The sequence below is a fragment of the Eubalaena glacialis genome, chromosome 15 (genome assembly GCF_028564815.1).
Source record: "Eubalaena glacialis isolate mEubGla1 chromosome 15, mEubGla1.1.hap2.+ XY, whole genome shotgun sequence".
Classification (NCBI taxonomy): Eukaryota; Metazoa; Chordata; class Mammalia; order Artiodactyla; family Balaenidae; genus Eubalaena; species Eubalaena glacialis.
The window spans coordinates 28,316,449-28,335,575 of record NC_083730.1 but is presented as its reverse complement, the minus strand read 5'-3'; the positions used below and the strand labels follow the sequence as shown (position 1 = coordinate 28,335,575).

Genomic DNA, 19,127 nt, shown 5'->3' with positions numbered 1-19,127 from the left:
ATTATATATGTGGAGATTTATTTTGAGGAAGAATTGGCTCACATGATTCTGGAGGCTGAGCTGTCCCATGATCTGCCCTCTGCAAGCTGGAGACCCAGTACAGCAAACAGTATAATTCAGTCTGAGTCCAGAAGGCCTGAGAGCTAGGGAACGATGGGGAAAATCCCAGTCCTGCTGGTAGGAGGAGACCGATGTCCAGCTCAAGCAGGCAGGAAGGAAGGGGATACATTCTCCATTCCTCTGCTTTTGGCTCTATCCAGACCCTCCAGGTATTAGATGAGGCCCACGCACACAGGGGAGGGCTGGTTACTTTACTGAGTCCACCAGTTCAAATGCCCATCTCATCTGAAACACCCTCACAGACACACCCAGAAATAATATTTAATCTGGGTGCCCCGTGGCCAGTCAAGGTGACACAGCAAGTTAACCTGCACCCTGTCCTCGCCTCACTCCCAGGCCTCCCCAGATGCTGCACCCCAGCAGACACTGCGTGGCCCCAAGATGACACCTGGCCTCTGGCCCTGGCTTCTCCCCCGCATTCTCCATTACCTGGAAGCAGAAAACCAGAGCCTTCCCCCGCCAGGCACTGTCCTTTCTGCACTCCCCTTTGCCCTGCGCGGAGCCTCACCTGCAAGCAACGTTCCTTCCCACGGGGCCTGCACTTCCTGAGCGCTTTCTGTCCCAGAACCCTCCCTGCCCCCAACCAGCCACAGCTGAAGTTCTTCCACCTTTACATACCTCGAGCTTCCAGCTAACATTTCATTTGAGGAGAACCCCTGCCCTTGGGCTTCCTGTGGCACCTGTTAGCTGTGTGACTTTGGGCAAGTTACTTACATTCTCTGTGCTTCCGTTTCTTCATCTATGAAGTGGGGATAACAATAGCACCTGCCTCATAGGTCTTTCTGAGGATTTAATGAGCTCACGTGTGTAAGGCACCGTCTGGAATATAGTCAGCGCTCTATACATATTAGCCGTGTAGAAGATGATGATGGTGATGTTGTTTTGTTTTTTGTTAGATCCCTGCCTTCCATGGTATTTCTCCTCTTGTCCCTCTCTCCGTCTCCTTTTCCTGGAGAGTTTCCCAGGCCCCATCAATGTCTGCTCTTCCCCTCGGGCCATTCCATGCCATGGTCAGCCACTAGTAATTGTCTATCCAGTAGGAGGGCTGGTGGCTGAGGCCTCAACACCAAGACACCAGGAATTGCTGCTTCATTAAAAGTCTTTTCCACATTCAGGTGGAGATTCTAGAAGAAAAGCCACATTGAGGCCTCAAGGCTGGAAGCATCTTCCCTCCAGCTCATTAGGTACACTGCCTACCCCCTCTCCACCATCCCAGGGCCCAAAGTTCCCCTTTTAAATTTAGGGTAAAATGTTCTTTCCTCCCTTAAAAAGTCATTCACTCAGGCCCATCATGTCAAATCTCCTTTCCTCTAGGCTCCACTACTCCCTTTGTCCAGGGCTGAGGTCCCCTACCTGTCCCTGGAAGCTTTATCTTGCCCTCACTCAGGGCATTTGGGTGTCTGTGGGTGAGTGATGCCTGGTGCCGAGCTCTGTCAAGGGTCTGGGACTAATGGGGGTCCCTGTTCAGGACAGACACACAGCACCAAGGGTCCTCAGGAAGTGGGGCACCCATAGGACTTCTGACTTCATGCCATTGGAGCCCACATAATCAGAATTCAGAAGGGGTGTATCTGAACTGGGCTGAGTGTACTTATATCAAAATCTTGGAAGAAAAGTGTTGTTCAGCCAAAGAGCTGAGGAAATAAGATCGAAGGCTTTTGTTTAACCTGCTTAAGAGCAAGTGTTTCTTAGACTTTGGTGCAACAGTTCCTGTGTAAGTAGCTTGTGCTAACTGCGAATGAGTCTTTTTTCTTTAATGTGGACCCCCGGGATATTTATTTGGAAGTACTTTGTTTGTATTTGTAGCATTACATTTAAGGTTTTCTCCAAATATTCTTTAATGCCGACTTATCTCTAAATCAAGTGAGGAAAGATCACACTGATATAAAACCTTGGCACTCAAGAAGCCATCCTTATAAAAAAGAACTTTCTAGTAATGTGAGCTGTCAGTGTGAGAGTGGGGTAGGGTTGGGGAAGGAATGAGTAGGTCTGGTGAGGACCATAGAAATGGAACAGAGGTGCAGGTGAGAAGGAGACCATTCCTTCTTTTGTTTTCTTCACCCAGAGCCCTGGTGAGGGGTTTGGTCTTGGCTGGAGGAGAGGTGGCATCCAGGGCCACCTGCCATGGTTAACCGCCCCAGTGATGACCAGGGGCCATGTCGGCAGCAGGGGCCTTGGGGTGAGAGGGGTTCAGGAGGGACCTTCCCAAGAGAAGCATATGTCATCATCTTCCCCATGGCTGGTTGCTGGGTCTCAGCCTTGGAATTCGGACTGTTGGGGTACAGAGCTTTGTGGGGGCTTTGGGTAGAAGATTGTCTTTCTTCTAGGACCAGGGCTGAGGGTGAGGCAAGAGAGATGCCCTGGGTGCAACGTTTAAGGAAGCCCCAGCTTCGGGTGCCAGCCCTGCCTTTGCATAAGCCTGAGGTCTAGCGCCTCCCTCAAGTTTGCACCCTGGGCTGCCTGCTTGTTTCTCCCAATCCCAGCTTTCCTTTCTGCCCCGCCAAAAGGGGGATTCCTGTGCCGGCTTGCAAGGAAGCGGCAGGAATTGAGAGGTAAAGCCTAGCCCAGAGGCAGACGGTGTGAGATTTTGAGGGAGCCCTCCCCTGGGGGCTTCTCATGGGTGTCTGGCACCCCTTCCTCAGGGCAGAGGGCAGGCTCGGGGGCAGCAGGTGGGAGCAGAGGGCAGCAGGGGCTCCTCCTTTCTCTACCCTTCTCCCCAACACCCTGGTAAGTGGGTCTCCCTCGACCTTTGCCTGCAACCTGGGTGGAGGAAGGAGAAGTGTAGGCCCCAAGGGAAAGGCAGTGCCAGCGCAAAGACGCAGGGCTGTGGGGATGGGACCTGACACACGTGGATTCTGCAAGACTCCCCGCTCCACCGATGTGCACATCTCCCCCACCTCCTCCGCAGAGTGTGAAGGGCGTCAGATAGCCGAGTGCAATTGCAGCTTTGCCCTGTGGGACCCTTGGTGAGTCAGAGGCCCGCTCTGGTCCTCAGTGCCCGCCCCTACAAAGCAGGGAGGCTAGACTGGTCTAGTCTGTTTTTTGTCATTGTTGTATTCAACAGTTTGTTTGTTTGCTTTACATTCCACACCTAAGTGATGATATACCATATTTGTTTTCTCTGTCTGACTTTTTTTACTGACCATTATACCCTCCAAGCCTGGGGCCTCAGAACAGGGTGGGAGGGAGGGGTGGACGGTGGCGAGGAGACTTAGAGCACAAGGAACAGTCCCAGAGGCGGCACAGCAGAGGGGACGGTGTGGCCTTGCTGGAGGGTAACATGCTGGACGCGGAGCTGTGGGCAACCGGCCCAGGTCCCAAGAACTTGGGGAACGAGGCAGGTGGGGGGTGCCCTGTGTGAGATGAAGTGCACCCGGATGAACGGAAGGCATAACAGTTTCGAAGGGGCTTTCACAGCAGTAGTTTCATCTGGTCTTAACAAGTCCCCTGCGAGGAAGCAGAGGAGGCAGGGAAGGGAAGGGATGGAAAGAAAGTTGACTCAGGTCATGGGGTATGTCCCCAAACCAGACCTGCCCTATCCCAGTAAGAGTGAGCCAACATTTATTGAGCACATCAGCAACTGACAAAACAAGGGGCTTTTCCCATACAATCTTGGCTGGTTCAACAAGACAATAGATGATACATTCCATAGGGAGACTGAGTAGCACTTGCCAGAGGACACGGCAGAAAGCGATTTTAACTTTGAGCTGAGCCTCGTCCTCCAGGTATGACAGAGGATGGAGAACCTGAGAAAGGGGCCGTGGATACTGAGGGCAGGATTTTCAGAAAGAGCTGAGGGTGGGCTGGGAGTATCCCTTCCTTCCTCCCTCCCTCCCTCCCTCCCTCCCTCCCTCCCTCCCTTCCTTCCTTCCTTCCTTCCTTCCTTCCTTCCTCCCTCCCTCCCTTCCATTTGGCTGCCCTTTGCCCAAGGCTAGTGACTGGAGTTTCAGTGGGGCTATTTGGAGAGAGGGATGTGTCCAGAGAAATCGTGGGGATGAGGGATGGGCTGAATGGCCGCTGACGGCAGAGACAAGTGGCCTGAATGCCCAGAGTCTGTCAGAGCAAAGGATGCCAGAAGACCTCCTGTTGGGTGTCTTAGATCCTAAGCAAGACAGAGTGGGGGGGTGGTGAAGGGCCTGAGATAGAACCCACCCAAGTGCTCATGGGAGGAAGGCTCCAAACAGCTGCCGGTCCAGAAAGGACACTGACCACAGTAGCGCCCCCAACAGGAAGCTGTCCTCATCACCTCTCCTCCCTCCCCCCCAGGGGTGGGAAACCGGGGTCAGCTAGAGCGGGAAGCAGGAGTAAAAGGGCAAGGTGGGGACGAGAGGTGAGGCTGACCCCACACTCATACACACACATACACACGTGTGTGCACACTGACACACCCACACGCTTGCTCTTCACTCACTCTCGTTACCACTTGTGATAGGACTGAACTGGGGGATGGGAGGAGACTCCACTCTGAGTGGAATGTTTTGGCCTTTGTATTGGAGCCACACATTTAAATTACAGAACTGAGATGGACTTTGTGACTTTAAAGTGGTTGTTGGACGTTTTATTACCTATGAGAGTCCAGAAGAGTTATAAGGCTTGCCTTAATTTTCATCCAGGGACAAGGGAAGAACCGGCTCCAGAAAAAGATACAAATAAAGCTGTTTAATGATTACTTCTCTCCCACCCCACCCCAGCCCCCTTAAGTCCTGCTTGTTTAACATGATGGACAAACCCTTCAGTGCAGGCGCTGAATTAACTGTCCGCATTTTAACTCACGTAGTCCTCATAGTAGCCTACGAGGTTGGTATTATCATTCTTCCTATTTGACAGATGAGGAAACTGAGGCCTGAGAGATGAGGCAATGTGCTCAAGCTCTCCCAGCAGGGAAAAGGAAGAGCTGGGACTCAAGACTGCTTCTTGCTGCCTCTGGGCCTGTGCTTACTGCCACAGCCTCTCTCCAAGGGTCTCCGAGAGCTCAGAGCCATGAAGCCTCACCAAGTTTACACCTGTCTGGGCTAGAGGGTCCATGGTGACACAGCAGAAACCCTGGTACTGGGTACTTCCTACAGGAAGACTTCCTGGCCTGATGCACCTTTCTGCTCAGTCCCACCCCTGCCTCCGCAGGAAAATCAGAAGTCAGGGGCTGAGTTGTACTGCACTCCAGCTGTGATTGTTGATCAGGATGTGTGTGTGTGTGTGTGTGTATGTGCACATCTGTGCACGCACATGAATATATGGTTCTCTTGCTGCCTCTCCATCAGGGTCACATCCCCCTCGAGGGCAGAGACCACATCTTTATTTTGTTCCAATCCCTTCTCAGCTTTCAGTCCACATTGCCCACAGCGAGCCATAGGTGACACGTGCTAAACACCGCCGATGCCCTCCTCCCCTCCATGCCCGGGTACATTAGGGACCAGGCAGTTCCTGGCACTGTTCCAGGCACCCTCTTCCCCCTATTCCCGGCACCCTATCACCTGCTCAGGTCTCCGGCTCTCAACTGTGTTATCACTGGCTGGGGCAGCCAGCCGGCACTTGGCAATGCGTCCTTTGTAAAGTGATGGAAAGAATCCTGTACCTGTTCACAGGGTCATAGATCTTTCCAGCTAAAATTCTTCCTCCTGATGTTTTTCTCTGTTTGCCACTGGATTTATTGAAACTGGGAAAAAGGATGTATATCTAAGTGAGCAGATGCCCAGATGAGTCCTTTGCAGGGTGTGGTTGGTAATAATTTAATTAGCCCAGCTTTTCTGGGAAAAAAGTGTTAATTAGTTTTTGCTTAAAATACATCATCTTGATGGCCTCTTCTTCCCCACTTCTATCCCCTGGGTGAAGCCCCAATTTCCCATCCACGCCTGGCAGCAAGCCTCGGCCTGGTCACTGCCATTATTGAAAAAGAAAATGCAAAAAGTTATTTTTGTGCAGCAATGGATTATGACACAGGTTGATGGATTCACCTGGATCCAGGAGACCCAAGAAGGTGTAGGACCCCACAAGCCGTTGCCCACAATGGCCTCTGAAGGACCATGGAGCTCTGGCCCCCAGTCCCAGCTCCAGGAGGCTTTCGGGAAAGGACTGCTGAAAGCCAAGGTGGGGGGTAGCGGGTGTGGTCGGGGCAAGTTGGTGGGACGGGGGAGCGAGGGCCTCTAGCCCTCAGACGGAAGGGAAGAGGTCTCTCCAGGTGAGCCCGTCGCCCCGCTTCTCGTCCAGCCACCTGCCGCAGGGGAAGATGGTGGCCACGCCGGTGCTGGTGTTGGTGACCTCCACCTTCTCCACCAGCCAGCCGGAGCAGTAGCCGCTGCTGTCGTGCTCCAGCCGCACCTTGCGCAGCTCGCCCAGCTCCAGTGTCTCTAGGAAGAAGCGGTCGGTGCTGCCCCTCTCAAACAGGTTGCGCATCTTCTGCTTCAGCTCCCGCTTGCCCGTGTCGCCGTTGGCCCCAAAGATGGTCACGAAGACGTTGGCGTCGGTGCCCGCCCCTGGCTCATAGCCCGTCGTCACGATGACCTCGTACTTGACCAGCACCAGGCTCTGGACCTTGCTGGCAAAGCTCTCCGTAGTCTTGGTGACTTCAAAAACCTTGAAGTACTTCCTCTTCCTCTTGAGGGGGATGAGGCAGTCGCAGTTGAAGAAGTACCTGGAAGGTGGGGGGGAGTCGGGGAGGTTAGTGCGCACCAGCCAAGGCTCACGCCCTCCCCCAGGACACTGGGCATCCACAAGTGATTCCTTCCCCAGGTGACAGGATCTTAGGGCGGGAAATGTCTGCATTAAAATGTGAAGATGGGTCTCGTTTATCTGAAAATTGACAGTGAGTGACATCTCCATATTTTTAGCTGCTCCTTGATTTTCCTTTTCTTTTTCTCCTCACACTCCGCATCCGATCCACCAGCAATTCCCATTGACCCCATCTTCACAATATGTCCAGAATCAGCCCACTTGAAAAAGTAGGCGCTATCTCACTCTCCGCCCTGCTGCCCCTCTCATCCAAGTCACCATCATCTTTGACCTGGAACTTGTCAGCTTCCTAACTGGTCTTCCTGCTTCTCGCTACCTACCGTGAATGCTCTCCACAGCATCCAAGTGATCCTGTGGAGATGTAAGCCCAAGAATGTCCTCCTTCTGCCCAGAACCCTCCACTGGCTTCCCAGAATAATTAAAAATCACCACCTTACAAAGGCCTGCGAGACCTTACATGATCTGACCCTCCTCCCGGTGTTTACCTTCCTGACTTGTTGTCTGCCTTTCTATAAGCTCACTCCACGCCAACCAGGCTGATCCCCTTGCCCCTTCAAAGGGACTGATGAATGATTTTACCCAGTGTTGTCACCTTCAGAGGAGCTATGGGATCCAGAACAACAATCTCAGGCAAAGCCAAGTGGAAAAGTAGCTGTGAAATGTATGCTCCCAAACCCCTCGCGCTTGGCTGAGTTGAACTATGAGTGTGTGTGTGTGTGTTGCGTGTGCATACACATACATGCATGTGCTCATGGACGACATAGTACAAAGGGGTGCAAAGTACTTCAGTACAAAGTACTGAAGAAGCTACCACAAGCAGAAGCAAGTCCAGGGCCAAGAGAAATGGTCTTGGACCAAAAAGTCCCTTCTCTACCCCCCACCCCCAATGATAACCTCTGGGTAATGACAGTGAGTCCAATAATTACCAAGGAAGAAGTCACGGTGAGAAAACACTGCATAGGGTGTAAGGGGGCCTGGGGTCTGCCCCAGCCCTGCCACCTACTACCTATGTGACTTTGATTTTCCCATTGGCAGTGCTAGAGGTTTGGACTGAACAACTGCCATGGTTTTTTCCCATCCAAATTGCTAATATTTTAACAGCTTTGGAAATAAGCAATCCTGGCACTGGCTAATGATTTCAGGAACGCAGCCCTGAAAGGGCGTGCCCAGTGGTGCAAAATCAATTTTTAGATGAAAATACATAACAGCAAAAAGAACTTGGTTTTCTGCATGCTCACTAAATGCCTGGGCTTTGCATTCGTGCATCTCATCAACTCCCACAACAGCCCTGAGTCATACGTAGACTTCGTCTTCCCATTTCGCAGAAAGGAAATGAAGGCTTGGAGAAGAGAAGTCACTGCACAAGGTGACACAGAGCTGGGGCCCAGAGACGGCCTGCCTGGCCACCTGACGAGCCAGTCATTTAAAGACACTTCACAAGAAATCATTATTCTGTCTTGAGATCTCTCTGCCCCCAACTTGTCACTTGATAAATCTAGATTGTTGTTACATACCATACTTTCTAAGAGGGAGATATAATCGCATTCTTTGCTTAAACATTCACTTAAAATGTATCTCTTTATGCAAATGCACTAATATACATAATTCTACATAAATGCAAAAATCCTGTGATCATATGGGTGTTCTTCTAAATGCATTCTTTTTCTTTTCCTTTTTGCTTGGCTCTATCTCCTTTTTCTCTTTCCGTACCCCTCCTGCATCTCGCCTTCACCTCAGATAACCCATGTAACAGCTGTAGATGTATCTTGCCAAATTTCCCTCCATTTCACCCAACCCTGCACATACCCACATAGACACAGACACATTCGGGACTTCAGTGTTCCCTTTACAAAATGGATCATATAATGCATTCTTTCCCATATCTTACTTTTCTCACTCAACAATACTTCCTGGGAATTGCTCCAAGTCTTCTGGTACATATTTAATTCGGTTTTTTTTTTTTTTAAATAAATTTATTTATTTATTTTTGGCTGCGTTGGGTCTTCGTTGCTGCGCTCGGGCTTTCTCTAGTTGCAGCGAGTGGGGGCTATGCTTCATCGCGGTGCGCGGGCTTCTCACTGCCGTGGCTTCTCGTTGAGGAGCATAAGCTCTAGGCACGTGGGCTCAGTAGTTGTGGCTTACGGGCTCCAGAGTGCAGGCTCAGTAGTTGTGGTGCACAGGCTTTGTTGCTCCGCGGCATGTGGGATCTTCCCGGACCAGGGCTCGAACCTGTGTCCCCTGCATTGGCAGGCAGATTCTTAACCACTGTGCCACCAGGGAAACCTAATTTGTTGTTTTTAATGGCTGAAAAATATTCACTGGTGTAGTTATAAGGAAATGTTTCCTAATAGACGTAATTATAAGATCACCAAAATGTGGGACCTCAGGGCTTTGTGGAGTTAAGACTCCAGCTGCAGAAGAACATGCCAGGCTGTTCCCACTGGCAATGGGGGTAGGGTCATGGGCGAGAATAAAGGCAAGGCAGAGAATAACAAACAAAAAAATGAACATGTTAAAAAAACCAAGTAGAATATGATCACACTTCTGTGAACAGTGTGTGTGTGTGAGACATTAGAAATATGCCAGAGAGAACAGGGTCACCAAATGCTCAAGACGGCCATCTCTGATGGGTAGGGCTTTAGAGAATTTTTACTTTGTTTTACACACTTTTTTGCCTTATTTGAATTTTAAAATGATTATGTATTATATATGATAATGGGATAAAACAACGATTCCACTTTGGGTTTTAAAAAAAGAAACAAAAGCCTCTCTGTGTGTCCTTCCACCGAGGTCCTGAGGATATTAGTGACAAAAAAGAGCTGGTCAGAAACGCTGAAGAAGAAGAGTCAGGACTGGAATTGGTTGCAACATAAAAATTTGAGATTGTTGTGTTTATGAGATTGAGATTAAATTAATTTGCATTTCATGGAAATCCAAATATTATGGTCCAACATGCTGGTTAGAAAGGAACTGTGGATCCATATACAGTGCTATTTAAGTGGTCTTTACATGGCAGAATTTAAATATGTTCTAGAATGGTGACATGTAAATAGCCACAATGATGGAACACCCCTGTACTGTCCCCTCTCTGTATAGAGGTGATATTTTGTTGGGGGGAGGCTCTCATACACCAGGAATCACAGGCTTGAGACCAGCGCAGGTAGGTAGGCTGGAGTATGACTTCTGAGAGCCCTCCAGACGAACCCCCGCCATCCTTCCCCTCCCACAGTCTCTAGAGGGCATCCAGCTCTCTTCCCTGAGAGGTGCTGGGTTATGGCCTGAGGCTACACGGCTGATCCGTGACAGCTCTAGCATCTGGGTGTCTGCACTCCCTGCACCCACTTCCCTTGGGAAGATCCCCACCCCATGGACATCCCTCCCTCCCCTTCGAGCCCAAGCACCATGCTGACAAAAGGCCACACTCTTGAGAATGTAGGAAAAGATGCTTCACTGGGAGTGGCAGATTCTTTCCACTGGATGAAAAATCCTATAACGGCCCCAGGACTGTGGGATGGGAAGTTCTTCACCCCCTTCCTCCTGACACTAGAAGGTGCCGAGTGGTGCTGAGATCTTTGGCTCTTTCTCTCTCACAGCCAACACTGTGGGTTTAAAGCTAACTCAGGTGGTGACTTATTATTGTATTGTATTGTTTTGTTTATTTTGGGCATTTGCAGAGGTGCAGTATCAGCAGCCATGCTCCTTGCCACAGGGAGACAGTTCAGGTTGCAGAAGGGGCTTTGACCTGGCCCTGGCTCGCTGGGTGAGCTGGAACTCTTCCAGGCCCCTGTATCCCAGCTCTCAAGTCCTCATCAGTATTGCTCCTAGCAGCCACACCCAGTGACTCCTACAGGATTTACTGTTGTTCTTTTCTCAAAAAGAGCAATAAATAACATTGCAGCCTGAGAGGGAAGCTGCTATGAACTGAATCCTCTCCTCCCAAATTCACATGTTGAGGCACCTAACCCCCAAAGTGATGGTATTTGGAGATGGGGGCTTTGGGAGGTAATCAGGTTTTGATGAGGTCCTGAGGGTGGGGACCCATGATGGGATTAGTGCCCTTATAAGAAGAGGAAGAGATGCCAGATCTCCCTCTCTCTTTCTCTGCCATGCAAGTACACAGTGAGCTAGGAAGAGAGGCCTCATAAGAACCCAACCCTGCTGGCACCCTGATTTCTGACTTCCAGCCTCCAGAACTGTGAGAAAAGAATGCCTGTTGTTTGAGCCACACAGTCTGTAGATTCAGTTATGGCAGCCTGAGATGGCTAAGACAGAAGTTCAAATGGGAGAAGCTTTCCTGCTTAATTCCCAAAGTGGAAGCTTGGTCAGAGGCAGCCAATTCCAGGGATCCTGAAGGTGGCAGGTCGAATGTGGACAGACATTTCTCTGAGAAGCTGGGCTCCTGAAGGCTGGAGCCTGAAGCTGGGACCCGCTTGGTCAGGCAGGGCTGCTGCTTCTGTCCCATGCGCTTCTTATGAAAGGCGTTGCCAGGAGCAGGCCCAGGCTGGGAGGGGCACGAGGGGAGCTTGGAGGGGCCGGCAGTGGTTCTGGGGGGATGTCCAACTGCCTTAGTTGCTCTTTGGGCCTACCGTCCCCGAGGCATGCGCTGCCCTTGGCCTCCCCTTCCTCATCTCCTGGTTCCTTCTTAGTGTCTTTCCTGCCTTCCAGAGCCTCAGGGCTCTTTCTGTCTTCCAACATGGTTACCAAGTGGTTTTAATTAGAAAAACTGATGGCTGTGAACTGTTACCCAGGTAACTAAGACCCTTAATCCTCCAGAAATGCCTGAGTCCCCAGAAGGCCTTGGTGGGGGAAATGTAAATCTCCTTATCTGGGGTCCTCAGGGCCGGTGGGCCATGGGATTACTCCAGCTGGTCTCTACTCTGCCCACAGGAATGACGGGCTTTCACTCTGACTGTGGAGCAGCAGCCTTCAAAGCTGTATCTCTTTATCATTATACAGTGATAATGGGGGAAGGGAAGGAAAGACTCAGCTGTCTGGCCCTGTCTGACTGGCTCTTCTTTCCTTCCAAAGAAGCATCACTGGAACACCCAAGGTCATCCAGTCTAGTTCCTTGCCTCTGGCGTAAGCCTCTGGTTCAGAAAGCTCAAGAACCAGTACAGCTGCCTCTTCCCTTCCTGCCTCATACACCTCCTGAGTGAGGTGACCTCAGCCTCAAAGGGGACACCTCACACCCTGCCATCTGGTCTGGCCACAGGCCCTCCCCGCTGAGGGCGTGGCACTTCCTGGGGAAGAGGGCAGAGGCCCAGGACATACACGTTGCCGTACTCCATCTCGGTGATGGTGATGGTCTTGACGTGCCAGACCAGCTCTCTCTTGGGGATGAACCGGTCCTCCCTGGCGAGGTGGCCCACGCAGAGGGAGGCAATGTCTCCCAAATAGACACTGTCAAACTCAAATGTGTCTGTGGTCCCCCTGCAGGATGCAAAGATATGGCCAGTGAGAACTGCTCATGCCCACTGAAGGAAGTAAGCATCTACTGAGTGCCAACTGTATCCTGAGCACTGGTCTGAAGAACAGAGATAGAATAGCAAGCGAGACCTGATGTCAGGTCTCCACTGCTTAAGGGTTCAGTCTAGTTTTGGAACAAGACAATCATAACCATTAAAAAGCCCTTCCGGCTACTTGGTCCCGGAATCAATGATTGGAAATATCGGATGGTGTTGGAGGTGGGTGAGGTCCTGGGCCTTGGGCATTGGGTTGAAGAGGGTGATGAGATTCAGAGCGCAGAGGCAGGGGAAGGGAAGGGTCCTCTGATGTAGATCTGACTTGGCAAAGTCAAGGGATGGGAGCAGTGGGATTGGAGGTGCAGATGTTTCTGGGGGGAGTGCTGACTTGGCTGGGTTCAGTGAGGGAAAGCGCTGTGGAAAAGAAGGGGGAGGGGCAGTCTCCGGGGGGGTGTCAGCTCCGACCATCCCCACTCAGAGGGGGTTTGAATAGAAGGTACAGTGGGGTTATGGCAGGGGGAGACTATGTAGGCAATTCTGGAGGGAGCGGGGAGATGAAGGGGGCTTCTGAGCAGTTCAGAGGTGGCTCAGATGTGCAGGAGGAGGTGAGAGTCTCCGGCGTGTGGCAGGCAGTCGGGAGTGCTGAGCAGAGGCACCTGTTACACGAGACCCAATTTTGATTTTCCTATAAAGCATGTTAGAGGCTCTCCCCTCTCTCCCTCCTAAAAGTCTATGCTGTCTTACATGAACCTTTTGCATTCTTATGGGTGAATGTCTCCCTTTTCAACTAGACTGTGAGCTCCTCATCTGCACGGACACAGGATAATGTCTGTGTGATTCCCAGTCCTGCCGCATAGTGGGCTTGCTTTAATTAATTTATTAACTGATTTTTGTTGTAGTTTCCATTAACTTTTTAAAAATTGCAATACATTTGACATACACTATTGTGTAAATTTAAGGTGTACAACATGTTACTTGGAAACATTTATATATTGTACTGTGATTGCCATTGTAGCCATAATTAGCACTTCTATCATATTACATAATTATCCTTTCTTTCCAGTAGTTGGAATAATATAGATTCTAGTCTCTTAGAGGGGGCTCTCTTTAAATGACAGTCCTCTCTCTTCCCTCTTCTAAATCTCCTTGTTTCATCCCTTGGAGCTCGAATGGGGTGGGCACACAGTAGGTACTCAATAAATTCTTGCTGGTTAGGACCATTTGTATATTTATGGCCCCCACTAAAAGGGTTGGTTCTTGGGGTCGCTCTCTTACCCGCCCCACCCATCCACATTCCCCTGTGGGCACCCCTCTTCCTACTTCCTAAAGGCCCGCTGTCTAGAAGAATTTTCCACGAGAAACTCTTTGGATCGGTTCTTCCTGCCCTCCAGGATGAGCCAGACGTTCTCCCTGGTTTCGCCTCCGTTGCCGGTTTCTATGACGATCTCATAGGCTGTGGTGGAGAAGGTGGGAGAGGGTCAGCAGAGGGGAAGCAGCGCCCACCATCAGAGCAGGAGCAAACTGGTCACTCCTTGCAGGTCCTACATCTGGTCTTAGATCACAGCCTTAAGCGGGGGGTGGGGGGGGCAGGTTAAAATCACTACAACTGAGGCACTATAAATAGAACCTGCCTCAATTTGGGGTCTAGAGTGGTGTCCTCATTTTATTTATAGTAGCAATCTCTTTGCCTGGCAAGCATGGGAGCCACTGGAAGTGAAGGGCCAAACGCCTCTGCCTCCAGGATCCATGAGGTGGGGATGAGTTTTCGGAGAGACGCTGGGGCCTGGTTCTCAGGGATGGAAGAGTCTATGAGATGCAAAGTGGCGATGGTGTGTAAAGAGAAGGGAGGAGAGGTGGGGCCCAGCTACAGAAAGGGGAGGGGAAGATCCAGTTGCCTCGAACTTTCTGTAGCAAGCAGTCTCATTCCCTGTCTTGTCTCAGCTCTCACTCTGGTGTCATGCTCAGCATCACGACCTCCCTCCCCCGCAGTTCCCACAAGCATGTCAGCATTTGCCAAGTGTCAGGACTGGGCTAGACTCTGGGTGACACTAGAACTCATCTCTAGCCCCAGACAGAAACACCGACTGCACCACAGGACAGAATAACCTTAAACGAAGGGCCAAAATAGCATGGGAGGGAGGGTAAAGCAGGCTCCCATTACCTCTCAAACCTCAGTACCTCAAACCACCTTCCAGTACTTTCTCCCTTGCTCGCTCCGCTCCGCCTCCGTGCCGTTCCAGAACAGGAGGCACACTCCGGCCTTAGAGCTCTGCCTTGAGCATGTCCCCTTTCTCTCTCCACCCCCACCCATGTTGGCTTGGCTCCCTCCCTCCCCTCCTTCCTCCCTACTCAGATGTCACCTTCTCACAGAGTCTGCCAGACCACCCTAACCACACTTCCTGCCTGATTTCCCCAGCGCCGGCCCTACTGAGCTCTATTATCTTCTCTTATCACCTAGTACCTTCTAACATGCTAAGGAGTTTACTTATTATTTTATCGTTTATTGTATTCCCCCCTCCCACTTGAATGTAAGCTCCATGAGGGCAGGGGTCTTCGTTTTGCTCACTTATAGATCCCAAGAGCCCAGAACAGTGCCTGGCACATAGGCACTCAATAAATATTTGTTGAGTGAACAATGAATGATTGGGCTAATCGCAGTGAGCTTCGTGAAGAAGATGGCGTATGAGCTTGGCCTTGAAAAAGAGCCATGATTATGATCAGCAGAAAACCGAGGGATGCTCTAGGAGGAGGCAGCAGCGTAAGCAAAGATACTGAGGGGCATGAGAGGGGCTTGAAATCCACATGATCCAGCCCCACTCCCCAGGGACCAGGCTGGGATGGAGCTGGCACACAGGAGGACACAATACTTGTCTGGAGGTTTCCCTGTGCATACAGCTCTTGCTGCAGTAAGTGAATCATTGAGGATTTGGGATTCTGGATCCAAAGGGATAGTTTGATCTCTGTGCTTTTATCTCAGAGATGTGATAAAGACAATTAGAAGGGATGGCTGTGCCTACAGCTCAATGTAACGTCAATCCCGGCCTCTCAGCAAACTGTTGCCTTTGTGATTTCTCTCAAGTCACAGGTAGAATGAATCCCACAATAGGGGAAGAGACCCACAGCACAAGCCCTGGAAGAAGAGCGGGGCTTTGCAGGACCGACCGTTCACAGCCCAGGGACGTGAAATGGCTGAGCCACCGCCCGCGGCTCGAAGCCATTGCAGGGAGGGGGTGGTCCCACTGCCATTCTGCTTTCCCAGCAGCCGGTAAAGTATGTCTGCAAACCAGACACCTGTGAATTCAAAGTGGATCCTGGGCATTGTAGAGGAAATGGTTTGTCAGCGCCCAGGAGAGGAGGCAGGGAGCACTAGGAACCTACTTGCTCTCTACGATCAACTCAAGTGGAACATTCGAGAAGCAACACATGTGGACCATAAGCAATCCTCTCCTCATGGCCCCGGGGAGAAGGTAGAGAAGGAAAGTGTGTAAGTGAGGACATTTAGACAGATTAGAAACAAATGTGGCCAGCTGCACCAACGATCTTTCAATCAGCATATGTCCACCTTGGAAAGTCATTTCATCAATGGCTTGATAAAAATGTGGAAGGCATGACTCTCAGTTTTGTTTATAGGTTGTTGGGAGGAAAGGACAGAGGAGGACCAGGGGCCTGAAAGAGTGGGGCCGGTAGGAGCTCAGCCTAGGAAGGGTCCGTATGAGGCTCACCCCGGGGGCCAACACCCCCCAGGACCAGCCCGGCTGGAGAAAGCGGCTCAGCAGCCACCGTGCGAGTCACTCACATGAAGGGGTCACCAGCAAAGCTAGTGAATGTGGTGAATGTGGTTCAGGTGGCAGGAGAGGAGAGAGGAGATCTGGCCACCTTTGACATCTTGCGTGGGCTCTGGGCGTGGCACCCTCAGAGGGAGATGAACCAGCAACCCAGGATGCACCGAGAGGATCCAACATCCTATCAGGTGAGCAGCCCCTGACCAGACAGGTGTTTGCCTTGAGGCCAGGACTGCAGGGGCACGTGATTCCATGGAGGAGCACCAGAGGACACCTGGGCATCTGGTGGGCGTCAGGACCTTACTGCTCCACATCGCCTTCCCCACCTCATGTTGTCAGGACCCTTCTCTGGCGAGCTCCTACCATGTGGTTTGCATGGGGCTGAGAGTCCTGGGCCTGGACAGTCAGAATTATTCCCTAAGAGACGCTCTCTTCCCTTCCACAGAAGCTGTTAAGTTAGAAAGCTGTGGGGTTGTGGGTACCAGCTGCCATCTTCTCATGATGTAGAGAAAGAAACAGTTAAGAGGAAAAGGGGGACAAACATACTAAAACCACTGTAGCCTCTGGAGACAGCCAAGTCCCAGCCAGCTCCATCTGAAACTTCCAAGTTCTGGGAACCAATATGCTCCCTTTTTGCTGGAGCCAGCTTAGGGTTGGGGTTCAGGCATGTACAACCAAGGGTCCTGACCACTCCTGAAATTTTCTGTTTGACCCCATCCCATTGGGACTGCCAAGGGATAGAAACTTCAAGAACATAAATATAAAGATGAATTTTTTTTAAAAACAGAGCTGCCTTGTGGAGCAGTGAGTCTTCCATCCTTGGGGAGTTGGCCATCAAGTTGGACTGTATTTGCGCTGGAAATGTTGCAGATAAGGCTGACTGAGCAGCCCTAAAAGGCTTCAAGTGAGGGTGGATAAGAAGGAGGAGGGCTGTAAAGAGGGAGACATTGGTCTTGTTGGAGGATGTTCCAGAGAGAGAGAGATATTTTTTGTCCTCCCAGGTGTGCATGTGTGTACGCATGCGTGTGTGTGCGTGTGTGCGTGCATGAGGGTGTGCATGTGTGTGTGTGTGCTGTGTGCATGTGTATGCACATATGAGCATGTGATCCTACTGTTCAGGACTTAGCCTGGATTGATTACAACAAAATCTCTGGGGTGAGACTCAGACATCAGTATTATTTGAAGGCTGCCAATGGTTTTCAGCTTTGCCTGCACATTGGAATCACCTGCAGAGGCAGATGCTTGCAGAGGATGGGGAGCAGCTTCAGGAACTGCTAACAAGAGTTGGAGGCGAAGGCAGAAAACAGGAGGCTAAACAAGGTGGGGCAATGGATCCATCTGGAGTACCAGCCAGGCCCAATAAGGCTGCGGTGGTGCGACGAGTCCTGGTCTAGGAATCAGGATATATGACTCCTAATAGCTATGGCTAGGCCTTAGACATGTCACTTCACCTTCTGGTTTTTGGTTTTCCTTACCTATGATATAGAGGGGTGAATTTGCCCCCTGTCTAGCTCATAGGGTGGGAGTGGGGTGGCGAGGACCCGGTGAGAGCAGGGGATGTGTGGAATGCTTTCACACACGTGAAGCTCTGTTCAAGTATGAGAGCATGTTTATTCTCACAAGCCAAGTGCCCAGAGGTGCCCCTGGGGACACAGACACAGAATGTAAGTGCCACGAGGGCAGGGTCTCTGCTTTATTCATTAGTGTGTCCCCAGAACCCACACTAGGCCGTGGCACTTAGTAGGTTTTCAATAAGTATTTGCCAAGTGGTTAAATAAAATTAGCTGAGGGTTGAAATGATTGGCTTGAACTGCGTCCCTGGCTCTCCCCAGGATAAGCCTCCATCTTAGGACATGGGTGTCACTGTCTGTCCCCCTGTGGGCAGCCTAGAGGGCGCCACTCTGCCCTCTGCAGGCTCCTAGTAAAGACGGACTGATCCAGGCCATCTCCTGGGTTCCGTGTCCCTGCCCTCCCATCTCTAGCCCACACACATCCTTCTGGAAATAATGCAAGTGCCGCTTCCCCCCTGCCAATCTCCCTGCCAACCCAAATCCCGTAGGTCTTAGCAGCTGTTTGGCAGGAAATCTGGGAAGGAAGCTAAGTAGTTATGCTCCCAGCCTCACGAATCTCTTCTCCCCTGAACACCAATGGCCCAAGGAGCCTCTATTGCTTGTGTTGGCATTTGTATATTAGCCTCTCCCTCTAATGAGATTGTGAGGCTCTGAGGAAAACGACTGACTGCATCTTCTTCCGTTTGCTGAGCACTAAAGACTTGTGTACCTACTAAGTCCCAAAGCCTAGAGAGCTGCAGAGGGCTACAGACATGAGTGATTTTGTCCTTGACCTTTGGGAGCTTACAGTTGTGTAGGGAGAACTACACATGGACAAAGGTCAATACAAATATACTAGAAATCACAAAGCAGTGTGCATCGCACTTAGCATCTAAAATAAAACTGGGCCCCCAGTAACTTCCCAGTAAGTGCAGTTACAGAAGCTGAGAGTTCACCCTCTGAATTAGGGCAGGAATCCCCAAGCAGTAAAGCTGACAGATGAGTAGTTGGCCCCTGTTTGAATGCTCCCAGGGACATCAGTGTTCACTACCTCTCGAAGTAGCTAAGTCCATCATTGGGTAGTTTGGACGGCATGGTGGAGAAGGCTGAATGGCTTTCCACCAAGGATCCATGCTTCCCTTGCCACGTGGTGTACAGTGCTTGCCAGGGAGTGACTGTCCAGCCAGGTATGGCATTACCCAGATGCCTTTACATCTAGGTGGAGCTGCATGACTAATAGTATGTGAGTTAATATGTTAAGAAGGTAGGGGAGTGTGCCTTCTCCATGCTCTCTTTTCCCCTGCAAGAAATGTGGGAGTCATGTGTTGAAAATGGCAGACAGATGAGAAGAGCTTGGGTCCCTGAATCACAGTGTGGAAGGCCTCTTGCCAAACACTCGCACTGGACAGTTTATTACGTGAGTGAGAAACAAATTTTGTTGTATTTAGCCATTGAGATTTGGGGGTTTATGTCTTCATGCAGCTAGT

The 19,127-nt window shown here is 50.8% G+C and overlaps 1 protein-coding gene across 2 annotated transcripts in view; it reads right to left on the bottom strand.

Annotated features, from left to right (window-relative positions):
• Window positions 1-6,267: 6,267 nt before the first annotated feature.
• Window positions 6,268-19,127, bottom strand: part of LOXHD1 (lipoxygenase homology PLAT domains 1) — a 216,302-nt gene continuing 203,442 nt past the window's right edge. For both annotated transcript variants that reach the window (XM_061169894.1, XM_061169895.1), the window contains 3 exons: window positions 13,629-13,761; window positions 12,118-12,276; window positions 6,268-6,748 (listed from right to left, as the gene is read on the bottom strand). In XM_061169894.1, the coding sequence (XP_061025877.1) occupies window positions 6,268-6,748; window positions 12,118-12,276; window positions 13,629-13,761 (773 nt within the window). The remainder of the gene's footprint in view (window positions 6,749-12,117; window positions 12,277-13,628; window positions 13,762-19,127) is intronic.